Source organism: Sorex fumeus, unplaced genomic scaffold (assembly GCF_029834395.1).
Source record: "Sorex fumeus unplaced genomic scaffold, SorFum_2.1 ptg000063l, whole genome shotgun sequence".
Lineage (NCBI taxonomy): Eukaryota > Metazoa > Chordata > Mammalia > Eulipotyphla > Soricidae > Sorex > Sorex fumeus.
In genome coordinates, this window is record NW_026606120.1 from 73,819,156 (window position 1) to 73,836,269 (window position 17,114).

At 54.0% G+C, this 17,114-nt stretch overlaps 1 protein-coding gene across 1 annotated transcript; it reads left to right on the forward strand.

Annotated features, from left to right (window-relative positions):
- The first annotated feature begins 4,984 nt into the window (after positions 1–4,984).
- On the forward strand, positions 4,985–15,896 carry GSDMA (gasdermin A). Its single transcript, XM_056126548.1, has 11 exons — positions 4,985–5,198; positions 5,690–5,870; positions 8,489–8,654; positions 10,441–10,537; positions 11,585–11,632; positions 12,240–12,266; positions 12,753–12,773; positions 13,489–13,643; positions 14,018–14,132; positions 15,033–15,106; positions 15,654–15,896. The coding sequence occupies exons 1-11, from the start codon at positions 4,985–4,987 to the stop codon at positions 15,894–15,896; spliced, it is 1,341 nt and encodes a 446-aa protein (XP_055982523.1).
- Positions 15,897–17,114: the final 1,218 nt, after the last annotated feature.

Consider the following 17,114-nt stretch of genomic DNA (forward strand, 5'->3'; position numbering starts at 1 on the left):
AATGATGGTTCCAAAATTCCAGGGTCAAGTCTGGAGCGATAGTAGAGCAGGTAGGGCGTCTGCCTTGCTCCTGGCCGACTTGGGTTCGATCCCTGGCATTCCATATGGTCCCCAAGCACCTTCTGGAGTAATTCTTGAGCACAGACCCATGAGAAACCCCTGAGAACTTCAGGATGTGGACCAAAAAATGTAAAAAGTCCAAAAGCCCAGGGTTTTCAGCCTGGCTCATCTCACAAGTCCTTATTTCTTCTCTCCAAGATCCCTCCAAATCTCTTGCTTAGGACACTAATAAACAGTGAAGGGGAAAGTATAGTGGGGTTCCGGGGGGACAGGCCTGGTGGATGGAGTGCCACAGGTCCAGAGAGCACCTGGGAATGAAAGGACTCCGGGTTCAGATGGAATTTGGGGGTTCCTCAGTGAGAGCAGATGCATGAGGAACTTCTCAGACCTTATTACTCAGCTCTCTGGGTGCCGTGGTGGGGGGAGGGGAGCCCCAGTCCCTGCTCCCATCCTCAGCGGGGCAGCGTGAGCTGGGTGGGGGCACAGCAGAGCTGGGATGTGGCGCTAATGAAGGAAGGGAGCTGGCACAGATCAGGACTGGAGTGCCATCGTCTCGTGTCTCCCCGCTGAGTCAGCTCCAGAGAGGATGAGGCGCAGATCCAGGAAGACGCAGGAAAGCAGGAAGAGATGGGGACAATGTCACCTGCACATGCTGTCATATACCAGCCTCTGGGTGACTAACGGCAGCCTCCCTCCCCCACCCACACTGTCACCTCTCCTGGGGAGGCCACACATCTGCCTCAGGTATGGCGAGAGCCATGACGGGGTGGGGGGCGATGGCAGTGGAGGGTGGGGGAGAGCCAGTGGTAACAGGCAGGAGCAGGGGGCAGGCTGCTGGCCAAGGCTCAGAGAAGAAAGGTCTGAGCATGTCTGTCTTCCTGAGCAAGTCTGGGGGCAGAGTGAAGTTGTGGGGGGTTGCTGAGTACCATGGTTTAATCTTCAGTCCCTACCGGCCTCTCCAAAAAGCCTCCCTCGGACTCCTAACTCGCACCAGTGGATGGCGGCCAGGCTGAGTACTGGACACACACCAGGGCTTTCAGGTCCGCATCTCCATCCTGCTCACTGAGGAGCCCCCGAATGAGAGCCAGAAGGCCCCTGAGACCACATATGAGCGGGCACATGTCCCGGCACTCCTAGGCATCGTGTCACCATCTCCACTCTCTCAAGCAGTCTCCAAGTAGGGCTGAGGGGCCCCTGTGGGCCTCTAGGACATCCAAGGGGCCAGAGTTCAAGTCACAGAAATGAGGGGGAACCATGGCATGAGACTGGGGGTCAGCCAGTAGGACAGGGGTGGCAGCAGGGCACGTTGTCCTGGACCCTAACCCTGTGTGCTAAGTCTTCTTTAAACTTCCATCCCAGATGGTCAGAGTGACAGTACAGGGGTTCTTACACATGGCTGATCCTGGTTGTATCCCCAACACCACGTTTCCCCAAGAATTACCAGATGCAGCCCTAGAGTTTCCCAATGCCAGCCGTGTGACCCCAGCATGACCCAAGCAGCACTGTCCAGATTGTCCCAGAAAAATTAAAATAAAATAAAATAAAATTCCTTCCAGAGAGCTGGGACTGCATGTGCGTGGCCCTGGGTTTGATCTCCTGCACCTCATTCCCCCCTCCCCCAGGACTAGAATTAGACCTAGTGGTCCCCACCCATCACAGGGTCTGAGCCCCAAATCTTGGTCCAACCCAGCACCAGGAACAGCCCCCATCTCCCACCCCCAGACCTGCTATAAAAAAAGAAAAAAAACAAAACAAACAAATAATCAAAAAACCCTTGGCTAGGGCAGGTAGAGCGCTTGCCTTGTATGCAGCAGATGTGGGTTCAATTCCTGACATCCTCGCTGGTCCCCCGCCAAGCCCCTTTGGGAGTGATTCCTGAGTGCAGAGACAAATGTTACCCCTGACAAATGCACTCCCCACCCCATCCCACCCCCAAAAAACTGTCCCAGGCAAGGACCTCAGGTAAAGTGGGAGAGGGGCTGGAGGACATGGCTGACATGCACAAGGTCCCAAATTGGTTGTCTCAGAGCCCTGGACGTGGCCCTGGTGAGCCCCCATGCCGGACGCAGCAGCATCACGCCCCTCGCCCTGGGCTGAACCATCCCACCAGGAGTGGCCTGGCCGGAGTCCTGCTCAGGAAGGGAAACAAGGACCAGAGCAAGAGCTGCTGACCCTGGGGAGACGCCAGAAGCCCACGGCAGACACGCACTGGGGTCGTCTGCAGACCCTGCTGTGCGCTGCTATGACTCTCACATGTGTGTGTGTGTCTGTCTGTCTGTGTGTCTCTCTGTCAGTGTGTTTGTGTCTTTGTATGTCTGTCTGTGCCTGCGTGTTATCTGTGTGTGATGGTGTGTGTCTGTGTGTCTCTGTCTGTGCCTGTGTGTGTCTATGTGTCTCTTTGGCTCTGTGTGTCTGTGTGTCTCTCTGGCTCTGTGTGTCTCTCTGGCTCTGGCTCTGTCTGTGTGTGCCTATATGTGTCTTTGTACATCTGTCTGTACCTCTGTGTGTCTGTGTATGTCTCTGTCTGTGTCACCATGTGTGTCTGTGTGTGATGTGTCTTTGTGTGTCTGTCTGTGCCGGTGTGTTTGTGTGTCTCTGTCTGTCTGTGCCTGTGCGTGTCTGTATGTCTTTGAATGTCTGTCTTTCCATGTGTCTGTGTCTCTGTCTGTGCCTGTGTATGTCTGTGGGTCTTTGTATGTCTTTCTTTCTATGTGTGTCTGTGTAATTGTGTGTCTTCATGTGTCTCTGAATATGTCTCTGCGTGGATCTGTGTGTCTTCACGTGTGTCTGTGTGACTATGTCTATCTCTGTAGCTATGTAACTGTGCCTATGTGTCTCTGGGTGTGTGTGTGTGTGTATTTGTGTCCATGTGCGTCTCTGGGTCTGTGTATCTGTGTGTCTCTCTGTGACTGTGTGAGTTTGTGTGTGTCTGTGTGTTTGTGAGTATCTGTTTGTGTGTGTCCATGTCTGTCTGTATATGTTTGAGTGTATGTCCGAATCTGCATCCTTCTCTGTGTGTATGAATTTATGAGTTTGTGTGTGTCTGTGTGTGTCAATTTGTGTCTCTGTGTCTATGTGTATGTGTTTATATGTATGTGTGCAAGCACAATATTTCACACGGAGCAGAGAAGCTGAACAAGAAACAAAGGTAAAGCCTTCCTCTGTGCCTCCACAGACATGTGCCTCAGGGGTGCAGTGGACAGCACGTGCTGCAACATAAACACGAGGAGGAAGAAAGCTACTGGCCGGGCCGCTGGCTCTGCTGGGATGAGCAAACACGCAGGCTCTCGGGCTGGGTCCACGCTGAGCACCAAGCAGACAGAGCAGCGAAGAACGCCCCCAGCTCCCCTCCCCCCCACGCCCCCAGCTCCCCGCCTCTGTCCCCTCCAGCCGCCACCTGCGTCCGTCTGGGCGCCCCCTCCCACGCTGGCACCTGCCTGGCCGCAACCCAGCCACCCCCTCAGCCCTGGGGAGGTCAGTGCCCAGGCGGGCAGGGCCACGGGAACAGGTTGATGCTGTTCTTCCGGTAGGGAGCAGGAGGAGGCGCTGAGCGGGTGGGGTCTTGGGCGCATCCCTGCCTCAGCCAGGCATAAAGCAGGCACGGTCCTGGGCCGGACAGTCACTGACAGGCACAGCGACCCACAGCCGAGCCTGACCAGCTGCCAGACGCATCCCAGCCCCGCTCCCGGTAAGACCTTAGTGATGGAGGGCTGGGGCGGGGGACAGGGGAGGGTCTCGGGATGGCTAAGTAAGAAAGGGCCTGGGTTTCCCTGGAGCCCCCCGGGTGGTATCTCAGTGGGCCTTGAGATGGGAGGGGGAAGTGGACTTGGGACCCTGAGCCCTTGATGGGTTGCCCTGTCCCCCACCCCGGTCCCCTAGCGCGGAGGGGTGAAAGGGCACAGGCGCTTGGGGTGGGCAGGAGGCCCCACAGAGCTGCATGCGGGCGGGTCGGGGAGTGGACTCCAGAAGCTTCCCAAGCCTCTGCCACCCTTGGGGTGAGTCTCCTAGTGCCAGCTGGCTGCCCAACAAGGCACCAGGGCTTGAACCTCCAAGTCAGAGAGACCCACGACTGTGCCCTAGTTTCAGGCAGCTCCCATACCCTGGGGCTCTCTCTGCCTGGCATCTCTCCCAGGGCCCATTCATTTGTTCACTCATTTACTCATTTATTCATTCATTCATTCATTCATTCCTCCCTCACACATCCTCCAAGCCAGACGCTGGGCCAGCTGTTGGGGCTGCCGAGATGACTCAGACCATTTCCTGCCCTCGGGGAGGCCCCACTCAACTAGGCCAGGGAGTGAGGGAGCGGATCATAACAACCCAGAGAGGCCGGTGTTCCAGAAGGACCCAGGGCGGAGCTGCCTGAGGGGGGAAGGGGGGGGGTAGCCGGGGCCTCCACAGACTGGACCCCCTGGACCTTACTGCAACTGCAGTCTCGGTGGACGGGCAGCATCCTTTCGATTGAGAGGAGTGTTTAGTGGGGGGGGGGGGGGCAATGGCAAAGAGCCTGGAAAAGTCTGGGTTCCTTCATAGTGCCTGGGAGAAGGGGGTTATCCGCTCAGGAGCCCGGAGTGAGGCACCAGCGCCGAGTAGGAGGCAGAGTAGGGACCTTCACCCACCCCTGCCCCTGCCATCCCCCAACCTTGGCTCTTGGCACAGCTGTGTGGAAAGAGCCACACTTCAGGGCTAATGACAGGCCCGGCCTGGCAACAAGGCTGAGAAGGTGGGTGTGGTAGGTGCAGAGTGAGGAGCAGCCTGTGCCAGAGAGGGCGCTCGGCTCGGGTGAGCTCCCTACCGCAGAGAATCCAGGCACCTTTAAGGGCACCTTGTCCCTTCACCTGGGGCCTCCCATCTCTCTCCCCGCAGGGCCTTGCCACCTCCTGGTGTCCTGACGTGTCCTTCCTGTCTCCTCCTGCCAGTCACCATGACCTTGTTCGAAAATGTCACCCGGGCCCTAGCCAGACAGCTGAACCCTCGAGGAGACCTGACACCTCTTGACAGCCTCATCGACTTCCAGCGCTTCCACCCGTTCTGCCTGGTGCTGAGGAAGAGGAAGAGTACGCTCTTCTGGGGGGCCCGCTACGTCCGCACCGACTACACCCTCCTGGATGTGCTGGAGCCCGGCTGCTCGCCCTCAGGTCAGCCTCATGGGGCCAGCACCCGTCCATACAGAGAACCCCAAAGCGCCCGATGCCCAGCAAGAGGAGGTGTCGGGCATCCCATCTCCTCCTTAGAAGCTAGGGGTTGGGTTTGGTTGGGGTCGTGAAAGATGTCCCCCAGGGCCGGAGAATACGCCCCATCCCAGCAACACGTGGCCCCCTGAGCAGTGCTAAGTGCAATAGCACTGGGGGCCCAACCTGTACCCCAGCATCAGGGGAAATACCCCCCTCCCAGGAGCTGGGAAGGTAGTCCAGCAGGCAAGACATTGGCCTTTCATGTGGTTGACCTGGGTTCAATCCCTGGAATCCCATATGGTCCCAGGAGTGATCTCTGAGCGCAGAGCTCAGGAGTACGCCCTGAACACTGCCAGGTGTGGCCCAAACAACAAACAAAAAACCAACAATAAATTTGGATGCAGGGAGGAGGGGAGTCTGTCAGCCCAGACGCCTTTATCTGCCCCCTCCTGCAGAACCCATGGACTCCGGGAAATTTGGCTTTAAGAACATGCTGGACGCCCGAGTGGAGGGAGATGTGGACATGCCAAAGACGGTGAAGGTGAAGGGGACTGCGGGGGTGTCCCACAACAGCACCTTGGAGGTACAGACGCTCAGCGTGGCCCCCAAGGCCCTGGAGACCATGCAGCAGGAAAGGTGAGGGCAGGCTGGGGCTCGGGGGCTGCAGCGACTGTCACCTTTGCGGGTCCACTGAGCGACTCTTAAACAGATGGACACATTCAGGCACTTCTTGCATGCTTCTCCCATCCTTCCATAACCACCTGTTCCTACCTCACACACATACACACTCACAAACACACACACATGTATTCATACACATGCACTGACACACACATGAATGTAGTCCCTCACACACATATATGCTCACACACATGTACACACATAACACTCTCACACATACAAGTATACACTTACACATGGACACACACACACATTCATACACACATACACACTTGCACACAGCCACACATATGCTCTCACGCACATGCATACATACACATGCACACATACATTCACACACATTCCTGCACACAATTCCTTGTGCAGGAATTGCCTGTGCGTTCTGTATCTTCACATTCACTTACTGTTACTCCTGGGACTTCCATTTTCTGTCCTAAAAAGTGATGGAATTGAGGGCTCAGTGTGTGTGTGTGTGTGTGTGTGTGTGTGTGTGTGTGTGTGTGTATCCTGGGTTTGCTCCCTGACTCTGAAAAGGAAAAAGAGACTGAATGAAGCTCTCTCATTCTCCTCTTACACTCGATGAAACGCAGCTGGGAAGGGGAGAGCTTTGGCCGCTCCTGTGGCCACCCCAGCAGGGGGACCCCCTGGAGGCAGCGCTCATGGGCCGCCCACACACTGCAGGCTGCCCTCAGGAAAGCTGCCTCAGTGGTACTGGGTGTGGCACATGCCATGCTGATGCAGGCACCTCAGATGTCTGGCTTGCCAGGGCACTGAGTCTTAAAGTCATTAAGTAGTGGTTGGAAGAGGGGGTGAGACTGGGAGGCAGGGGTAAAGGGCTGGGTGCTGAGTGCGTCGCCCTGCCAGCACCGACAGGGCCTGGACCCTGTGGGGCATCATGCATGGATGTCTCTATCCAAGAACTTGCCATCGGGGAAGAGCAAATGAACCACAGTGCCAGTGACTCCAGCATGGACCAGAGGGGGTCATTTGCATTTGGGAGCAGGTCAGAGGGACTTGGGCTGGAGAAGGGAGGACGGCTTCACGCTCCTGTCTGTGCTCAAAGGAGGGAAGAGATTCTCCGCAAGGCTGGAGATGCTGCCGAGACTGGCACGTGGGTAAGAAACTCACCACCTGTGAGGCCCACAGAACCGGTTTGGTTGGGAAACGTCAGACAGTCCCCGGCTGTGGAGCAGCAAGGTGGCAGGTCAAGGAGGGGCCACAGTCCTGAAGGCTCCTACAGAGCCTCTGGCAGTGTTGTGGGGGGTCTAGACAGGACGGGGACGGAAGGGAGGGGTCAGTAACAGGACTCAGCGCAGCGAGAGCCGAAAAGCCAAGGGAGGAGCAGAGGCCAGGGGAAGAAGTACCTTTGAGTCCTGACGTTATTTTGATTTTGGGGGAGCCAGATTATAAAGAATTCTATCCTCAACACCACACAGGGTTCCCTGAGCCCTGCCAGGAGTGACCCACAAGCATGGAGCCGGGAATAAGTCCTGAGCACCACCAGGTGTGACCCCCCCCACCACCACCAAAATAACTAACTAAATAAATAAATTCACAAAAAGGTTACAAAGAGGGTTGCAGCAGTAGTACAGAGGGGAAGGCATTTGCCTTGCACGCAGCCAACCAGGGTTCAATCCCTAGCTGCAGGAGTAATTCCTGAGTGCAGAACCAGAAGTAACCCCTGAGCATCGCCAGGTATGATCCTCCCTTCCCACCAAAAGAAAATTAAAAGGAATTTAGGAGTGAGTGGTGAGGAAGTCAAAGGGTAGGTGTTGGGGTGGGGCAGAGAGTTGCCTCAATAGACTAGGCACATGCCTTGCATACGGAAGGCCCAGGTTTGGTCCCCAGCATTGCATGATCCCCCTAAGCACCACCAGGAGATGAAGAGTAGCCCTGAAGAATTGCTGGCTATTATCCAAAAGTCAAAACATAGATCTGGGCATATCATTTGGGATAGTTTCTGACAAGGCCAAAGGAAGAAGCTATTCTGTTTGATCATTTGATATTTTTTTTCTTTTTGGGTCACACCTGCAATGCACAGGATTCACTCCTGGCTCTGCACTCAGGAATTACCCCTGGCGGTGCTCAAGGGACCATATGGGATGCTGGGAATTGAACCCAGGTTAGCCGCGTGCAAGGCAAATGCCCTGCCCGCTGTGCTATCACTCTAGCCCCCTGTTTGATCATTTGAGAGCAAAGATACCCAGACCTATGCCTGTTTCTCTGTGTAAGGAGTCAGAAACAAGTGCGGAGCCCACGGGGTCCACAGCACCAGAGAGGAGAGGGGTGGGCATGTCCAGAAAATGTGAGTGGGACTGAAAAATGAGGGTACAAGAGGAAGAAAGCAGCAAGTAGCAGCCCTGAGCTGGGCATTGGCACTCCGCATCTGCGTGAGGCAGGGGCCACTCGAGCCTGGCCTGCCGGAGACCAGGATATCCGGTCTAAGCCTCTGTCTTCTTCTGCCGCCCCCACCCTGACCCCTCCGTGCTCGCTCCTGGGGAGGAGCAAAGTAAGGAGGAGGGTGCGCTGGGCTGGGGAGAAGCTCTGACCACTGCCCTTGTCTGCCCCACCAGGAAGCTGACAGCTGAGCACCCATTCCTGAAGGAGGTGCGAAGCCGAGGCGAGAATCTCTACGTGGTGATGGAGGTGGTGGAGACCGTGCAGGAGGTTACCCTGGAGCGAGCTGGCAAGGCAGAGGGGGCCTTCTCTCTCCCGTTCTTCGCACCCTTGGGGTTACAGGTTTGACAAATACATCTTTTTTTTCTTTTCTTATATTTATTTATTGGATCACTGTAGGAAAAGTTACAAAGCTTTCAGGTTTAAGTTTCGGTCATGCTATAATCAACACCTTTCCCTTCACCAGTACTTATTTTTCACCACCAAGAACCCCAATATACCCCCCTCCCACCCCTCCCAATGCCTGTGAGGCAGATGATTTCTACTTAACTCTCTACTTTGATTACATTCATTATTTCAGCAAAATATGTACCATTATTGTTTAGAATTCCCCCCCCAACAATCAGAATTGCTGAAAAGGCATTGTGAAATCATTTGATTTCTATAGCTGGTTATGAGAACCATATAATGTTGCGCGGCCGCTATCGTGGCTGCATGATTTTGGATTTCTGATATTTTACTAGGTAAGTCTGGGGGGATTTCTGCAAAGAGCCAGATAATTACGAGATTGGTTTCTGTGCGTCTGGTGTTATGGCTGTGCCGGAGAGCCGCTCGTGGGAGGCAACTCATGACCTCGATAGGGTGTGAAGGACGAGCCGGTACTGCCCCTCTTCCCATGAGTTGCCCGTCACCACCAGCTCATACCTGGCTTTCCAATAAGCTCTGAGGCGGTGGCCACTTTGCTGCCAGGTGTGGTGGGGAGGGTCTGGGGTGGGGGGGGGGAGGCGGAAGGTAGCAACACCCTTTCCCTCCCGGGGAGGCATGGCTCCATAGGTTAACACATAGTCCATTCACTCTTCTACCGCAAGCTGCCGGGCTCTGGATTAAGTCTTTTTGCCTCTGGAGCCATGGCCGTGCCAGAGAGCCGCTCATGGGGGGCAACTCGTGACCTCAGTAGGGTGTGATGACACATACATCTTCACCAATGAGTTCACGCCTCTTTTGAGGTGGCATCAATCTTGCCCCTGGGGACCCACTTAGGAGACTGCAGATCCATTCCCCTCTGCTCTTCAGCACGAGAGCTAGGTCAATAGGCTGAGCACATGTGGGAGAACTGGGTTCCAACCCTGGCACCGCATGGTTCCCTGGCACCACCCAGAACAATCCTCAAGCCCCACAATGGTAGGGCCTCAAAACCAAAATGGACACAATCCAGGCCAGCCAGACCATGCGGGTCAGGGAGGTCCACCTTGGTGAATCCCTGTGTCAATGCTGCAGCGAATTATCAGAAAGGAAACTCAGTTATAGACTTTTGCTGCTAGCATTTCCGGTGTAAAAGAAAGAGATCCTTGCCATCAGAAAGTTCCCAACTCATGGAGGACAGACAAAGGCTTGGAAACACAGGCCAGAGAACTCAGGCTTGGAAAATCCAATGACAATAAGTAATAGTCTCCACACCTATCTCTGCTTGCTTAAAATAGTCAAAGGGTGAGTCGGAACTGGCAGGAAGGGTTAGTCATGGAAGACTTCCTGAAGGAGGCGAATATGGAACAGATGGCAAAGAGGAAGAAGGGACCAGTGCCTGGAAGGGAGCTCTCAGGTGGGACTGGGATGCTCAGGCAGGTGATGGAGCAGGTCTTCCCAGTTCCTCCATGTGTCTGGCCACCCAGGAAGAGATGGGACAGATCTTTAGAGAGATGATCAGCACAGAAGCACTTTGAAGTTTGCTCCCCAGAGTCTGGATTGGGTACATAAGAGGCACTATTAGAACCCTATAATCCCAATGTTTTCTCTCTTCCCCGGGCACTCTGGCCTGGCCCTCCACTTGCCCTCCTCTTCCCTCTCCATTTCTCAATGTCTGACCCTTCAGATCTCTGCAGATTCACAAACCCCCCTTCTCTAATCCTAGGGGTCCATAAACCACACGGAGGCCATCACCATCCCCAAGGGCTGTATCCTGGCCTTCCGAGTGAGACAGCTGATGGTCAAAGGCAAACATGAATGGGGTGAGCAGAGACCGGCGTATTCGCCCCCTCAACACCAGAGTTAGCTGTGCAGAAACCAAGGCATCCGGTATCCCCCTTGTGGCAATGTCAGAAAATGGGTGACAAATGAGAGCACTGTGATCACCTGCAGGAGAGCACTGGAAAGTGAGGACTCCCAGGCTCTGAGGGTATCCTGTGTGCCCCATTTTGTGTGAACTCCAGGATGCAGGGGGCCAGTGGGGGGGGAACAGATTTGGGCAAGCAGGAGCTCTCTGCTCAGAAAACACGTTGGGAAGCAAACAGACATGGGTAATGCAGCTAGAATGCAGGACAGAGAAGTTCACTAGATTGGGGCCCAGCATTAGTACAGAGGGAAGGGTGCTTGCCTGGCATATGACCGACCCAGGTTTGTTCCCTGGCATTCCTTATGGTCCTCCAAGCTCAGCAGGAGTGATTCCTGAATGCAGAGGCAGCCCGGAGCACTGCCAGGAAAGAAAAAAAGAATGAAAGGAAGGAAGAAAGAAAGAAAGAAAGAAAGAAAGAAAGAAAGAAGGAAGGAAGGAAAGGAAGGAAGGAAGGAAGGAAGGAAGGAAGGAAGGAAGGAAGGAGGGAGGGAGGAAGGGAGTAGGGGAGGAAGGGAGGAGAAAAAAGGAGGGAAGGAAGGAAAGAAGGAAGAAGAGAAGGAAGGAAGGAAAGAAAGAAGAAAGGGAAAGAGAAAAGAAAGAAAGAAAGAAAGAAAGAAAGAAAGAAGGAAGGAAGGAAGGAAGAAGGAGGGGAGGAAGGGAGGGGAAAAAGGAAGAAGAGAAGGAAGGAAGGAAAGAAAAAAGGGAAAGAAAAAAGAAGGAAGGAAAGAAGGAAGGAAGGAAGGAAGGAAGGAAGGAAAGACTTTAGAATGATTTTAGGAGCTTTAGAATAATTTTAGGGAGGAAGAAAGCCATAAAGGAGATTGAGTGAGGCATTTGAGGGTGGATACTTGGCCTCAGCAGAGCCCAGAGACTCAACACTAGAGAAGGAAAAGTGGGTACAGCTGTTACGAGTCCTCCAGCTCCCCTTTCTCACCCCTTGCAGATATTCCACACATCTACAACGATAATATGCAAACCTTCCCGCTCGAAGGTAGGTGACCTTGCTTCCTGGCTCCCCATGTCGTCTTTCCTCCTCTGATACTAGCTGCTGAAACCCTGTGCCCTTGAGTAGACTGCACCATGGTCTCCCAAAGAACTCCTAATGCTATTTCCCAACTTCCTGAACAGACCAACCTCTGGCTTGGGGAATGTCAGACAGAGCATATAATTACTGCCCCAGGGAGACAGAGAAGTGGGGGGAGCACTGGGAGCGGGAGTGAGATGGGGAATTGGTGTGCGTTCCCAGACCGTGCGGGTGCTGAGCTGCCATCACCTTCGTGGGATTTTGAAATGACTGCTGATGGGCACGATAGGACAGCGGGTAAGGAGCTTATCTTGCACACAGCCAGCTCAGGGTTGATCCCTGGCACTGCATAAAGTTCCCCCAAGCCCTGCCAGGAGTAATCCCTGATTAGCGCCAGGAATAAGCCTCGAGCATGTCGGAAAGAGACCAAAAACCCAGATAAAAATAATAATTGTTGAGCAAGGTGCCCTGCAAGCACCCCACAGGTAGGAGGACACATTGGGCCTCGTGCTGACCTCCAGGTCGAGGGCCCTGAGGGCTCCATGCTGACCGGTGTGCCTGTTTCTGTCTGCAGACAGGCCGGACGAGGAGAAGATCACCCGTAAGTATTCCTTTCACGTCACTACCACACTCTTGACTCAGAATTTCCCCACGTCGACCTTTCCCTTCGCTGCTGCAGGGGACGGCCGGGGCACAGGGCGACTGTCCGGAAAGTGGCAGAAAGTGCCATCGTCTGGGAAGAGGCAGTGGGAGCAGGGAATGTCTGTGGGCGTGAGGCCCGTGGGGGTCGATACATTTGTCCTCGAAGTCCTTTGCAGCTGTCACTTGTCATAAATCTACGGGCACCTCCACCACGCAGGAGGGGACGGGGTGGAGTAACCACGGCATCAGGGAAACTGTGGTCCAACCCGGGCGCCCTGTCTTCCCTTGTACTCGCTTCTCTCCTGAGCCCTTCTGTACTCTGCACCAAGTCTCCTCCAGGCAGATGGGACCCAGTGGGAGACAGGGACTCTCAGCTGTGCCTCGTCCCCTGAGTGCTGCCCCCTAGAAGACAATCTGTTTACTGTGCTTTCTTTTCCTTCCTCAGTTATCCAGGCATCGGATGTGGGTAAGAACTTTGAGGGTTGCTGGTCTAAAGGCAGTTGGAGAAACATGGGGTGGAGGGAAGCAGTAAGAGCTGAGTTTACTTCCAGGAAGTCACTCTCTCCAAAGCCATTGGCAGGGACGGGGGGCTGGGGGGAGAGGGGGAGAAGGTTTCGGCTCTCCCAGATCCAGCCACACCTCGAGAGAGACCCACACTCTGGAGCCGTCCTGCCAGCTCCCCCGCCAGCTCCTAGGACCCTCCTCCGGGGCAGCTAACGCCTGCGATGGAGAAGGGACTTTCACTCCCCACTTTGAGCCAGTCTCAGCATAAGGGAAGTGGGTGGTTCACCCCGGGTGGGGGCTGAAAGGGCACACTGGGTGCTGGTCCCCCTCCTGCCACCAAGTCACAGCCTGAGGGGAACTCCAGAGCCTCCTTCCTCGGTCAAGAGGAGAGACCAGGGGGCCAGAGAGATAGTTCAGTGGGTACGGTACATGCCTTGGATGAGGCTGACCCAGATTCGATCCCTAGCACCCATATGGTCCCCCGAACACCACCAGGAGTGATCCCTGAACGCAGTCAGGAATAAGCCCTGAGCACCACCAGGTGTGATTCCCCAAAGCCAAAAACAAAAAGGAGTGGCTAGGCCCAGGCAGAGCAAGGGGGTTGGAGCGTGAATCGGAAAGGGGCAGTGGGGGGTGCTGGGAGGGAGTCTCGTTCACCACCTTTGCGGTCCCTGCAGGGGAGGCCCACGAGGACTTCAAGACGCTGCAAGAAGAGGTGCAGAGAGAATGCCAGGAGGTGCAGAAGTTGAGCGCGGCCGGGAGGAGCTCCCTGCTCAGCTCCCTCAGCAAACTCCTGGGGAAGAAGCAGGAGCTGCAGGACCTGGAGCAGACGGTGAGGCTGGGGGCGCCAGGGGGAGGCGGGAGAGAGGGGCACATCGCAGCCCGCAGGGGAGCTGGTGCTGTGGCCAGCGGTCAGCGGCCAGGGTGCCTTGAACCTCTCCCCCTCCCCCGGCCCGCCACGTGGCCTGACCGTGCCCTTTGGGCCTCTAGAAAAAGGGCACACTAGCCAATGATACCCATGCCCCCACACGCTCCCTGCTGTGGACAGAGGCTGAAAACAGTCCAAGGCGCAGAGTAAGGAACCCACCTGCACCGTCAGGCCTTGAGAGCTTGAAAGGCAGCAGGGAGGTGACCCTACACCACGGGATTGTTTGGGGTGCGATCTGGAGCCTGGACCCAAGCACTTGGTTGCTCCCTTCCCCACAGCTCGAAGGGGCGCTAGACAAAGGGCATGAAGTGAGCTTGGAGGCCCTCCCCAAAGACGTCCAGCTCTCCAAGGAGGCCATGGGCGCTGTCCTCTACTTCCTCGGAGCTCTGACAGGTAAGCAGGCAGCAAGTCTTCCTGTATACAACTTTGCCATTCTGCGAACCAATCACTGAGAGAATCCCTAAAAGTATAAATGAGGGGCCTGCAGCTGACTGGGTTCGATCCCTGGCATCCCATACGGTCCCCCAAGCACTGCCAGGAGTAATTCCTGAGAGCAGAGCCAGGAGTAACCCATAAGCATCATCAGGTGTGACCCCTAAAAAAAGTTTTAAAAAAAAAAAGAAGCCATCCCTCTGCTCTCAGGCCAGGGAGATCGCTCCAAGGGATGATGAGTCTGCTGGAGGGCTCAATCCCAGCACTGCAGGCTTCCCCATTCAGCACACTGAGTCAGGAGTAGGACCCACGCACCACCAAGTGGGCCCCCACCCCACGCCCTCCCAAAAAGGACAAAGCAAACAAACAAAAAAAAGTCTTCCCTCAACTCCAAAGTAGACCCCTTGGCTACTGGCTCCCTTCTCCACATATTATGATTATGTGTTCCCGTCTTTTCCGTTTGACTGCAAATTCCTTGAGTGAAGAGATTTATCTAGTACCCAGCAAAGGTACCAAGAGCATGCTCCCAACCAGGGCCGAATGCATAATTGAAAGCTGAAAATTCCTTGGGGCCAGAGCAATAGTACAGTAGGTGGGCATTTGCCTTGCATGTGGCTGACCCGGGTTCAATTCCCTGGCATTCTATACGTCCCCTGAGCACCACCAGGAGTGATTCCTGAGTGCAAAGCCAGAAGTAACCCCTGAGCAATTCCAGATGTGGTCCAAAACCCCAAAACCAACCAAGCAACCAACCAAACAAACAGACAGACAAAACCCTGAAAATTCTGAGGCTCTCTGAAGTCTCTATACTCCTCCGCATGTGCAATAAATAGCACTTTCTCTTTTTGCCTTTGTCTTCAGAGCTAAGTGAAGTCCAACAGAAGTTGTTGGTAAAATCCGTGGAGAAAAAGATCCTACCTGTGCAACTGAAACTGGTGAGAAACAGCAGCAGCTGCCGGGGAAAGCTGGGAGGCATCAGCCTGCCTGGGACAGAAGCTACAGATTGGGATGGGGCCGTTCTAAGGGCCCCTGCTCACCCCACAAGAGCAAGCCCACTTCTCATGTCTACCTTTCTTCCCCTGTGCTCTTTTATAGCCAGTGGGAGAAGAGGGAATTTCTGGGCGATTACCTGGGCTTTTTAACCCAGACTGGGAAGAAGAGACAAAAAACACTCTGGCTTTATTTTTTTTAGTGAGACAATGAGAGCAAGAATTTTAGGGGAGGTCCCAGAAGCCAAAGCCAAGGCCTCAGAGGTCCAGTGCATGCTCTCTGCCCTTGAGCTATAGCACCAGACCAGAGCAAACCCTCACTGTCAACAAAAATAGGCTAAAAATAAAGGTGCAGCACCATATAGGAGGGTTGTTCAAAGGCCTGGATCAGAATGTGAGGCAGCGTCACAAAAGAAGTTCGAATGAGAGGGTTGCGGGCTCTGAGGAAGCCCACCTTTCAGTTCTTTGTTTTCTCATGGTCGTTTCCTTCCAGGTGGAGGTCACATTGGGAAAGAATTTCCATGAGGACAAAGAGGGGGTTTTCCCCCTGCAGCCGGAGCTCCTGTCCTCTCTTGGGGAGGATGACCTAACCCTGACCGAGGCCCTAGTGGGGCTGAGTGGCCTGGAGGTGCAGAGATCAGGCCCTGAGTACACATGGGACCCAGACTCCCTGCCCCACCTTTGTGCCCTTTATGCTGGCCTCTCTCTCCTGCAGCTGCTGACCAAGGAGGTCTAACCTGCTCATTCCAACCACTTCCCGCCTCCCCAGTGCCTTCCCCAAGGCACCTCCTGTTTCCTCAACCCTTAAGTGTATTTCAAAGCCAGGATGCTGTGAAGGGAAACCCCCAGGACTGAGAGAGCCAATTTCCACCTGATCAAATCTTTATCTTCCCCTGCTCTACAACTCCACAATCAACTAAGCCTTTCTGCTGAAGCTTAATTCCCCTCCTCGGAGAAGAGTTCAGGTTTCAAAACTATGAACAGTTTCAGCCAGCTTCCCTCCAAAAAAGTTAAATTAATGCCCTGCCCCAATCCCTCTTGCTTCTGCCTCCACCAATCAAGCTTCACTGGAATGAATGGAAAATATTATTTCACTTTGGACAATTTTAGTGGTTTTGGTTGTTTTGTTTGTCTTTAAGATCTACCAAAGGAAATTCATGATTTGTACCAGGTGGGGAAAAAGGCATTATCATATTACATATAGATCACATGTAGCTACAATATCATCCTAAGGCCAGTTGGAAATGCTCAGAGTGAATAGGGGGTAAAGAAGTAGACTCCAGGGCTGGTGAAATAGCACCACGGGTAGATCTCTTGATTTCCATGTAGCTCACCTGATATCAATCCCCAGCACCCCATATGGTCCTTCAACCCCCTCCAGGAGTGACCCCTGAGTGCAAGCCAGAAGTAAGCTCCAAGTACCATTGGGTGTGGCCCACAAACAAACAAACAAACAAACCATACTGTGGATTGCAGAAGCCAGATAGATAGTATAGGGGTTAAGGGATTTCCCCTTACCTGGTATACAGCCAACTCAGGCTTGATTTCTGACATCACACATACACCTCTGAGCACTTCCAGGAGTGATTCCCTAAAGCACAGAACCAGGACTAAGCTCTGAGCATCACAGCATGTGGCCCAAAAACAAACCAAAAATAAAACCCTGGACCCTGGACTCCAGGGGCTGAGTGAATGTTTTGAATGCAGGAGACTCCAGTCCCTAGAACCATGTTGCGCTCTGAGCACGATAGGACAGGATACCATACCACTCAGTGGGATTCAAACAAACAAACAAACAAAAAAGAGTATGAATTCTAGGTTCAAAAATGAAATCACAAGCACTGGCAGCTGTGTGGGGCCTGTGGTCTAGTGACCAAAAAAAAAAAATAAAATAAAATAAAATGAGATCACAGGCTAGGGATAGTACAGGTCATGCATGCCCTACTTCATATGG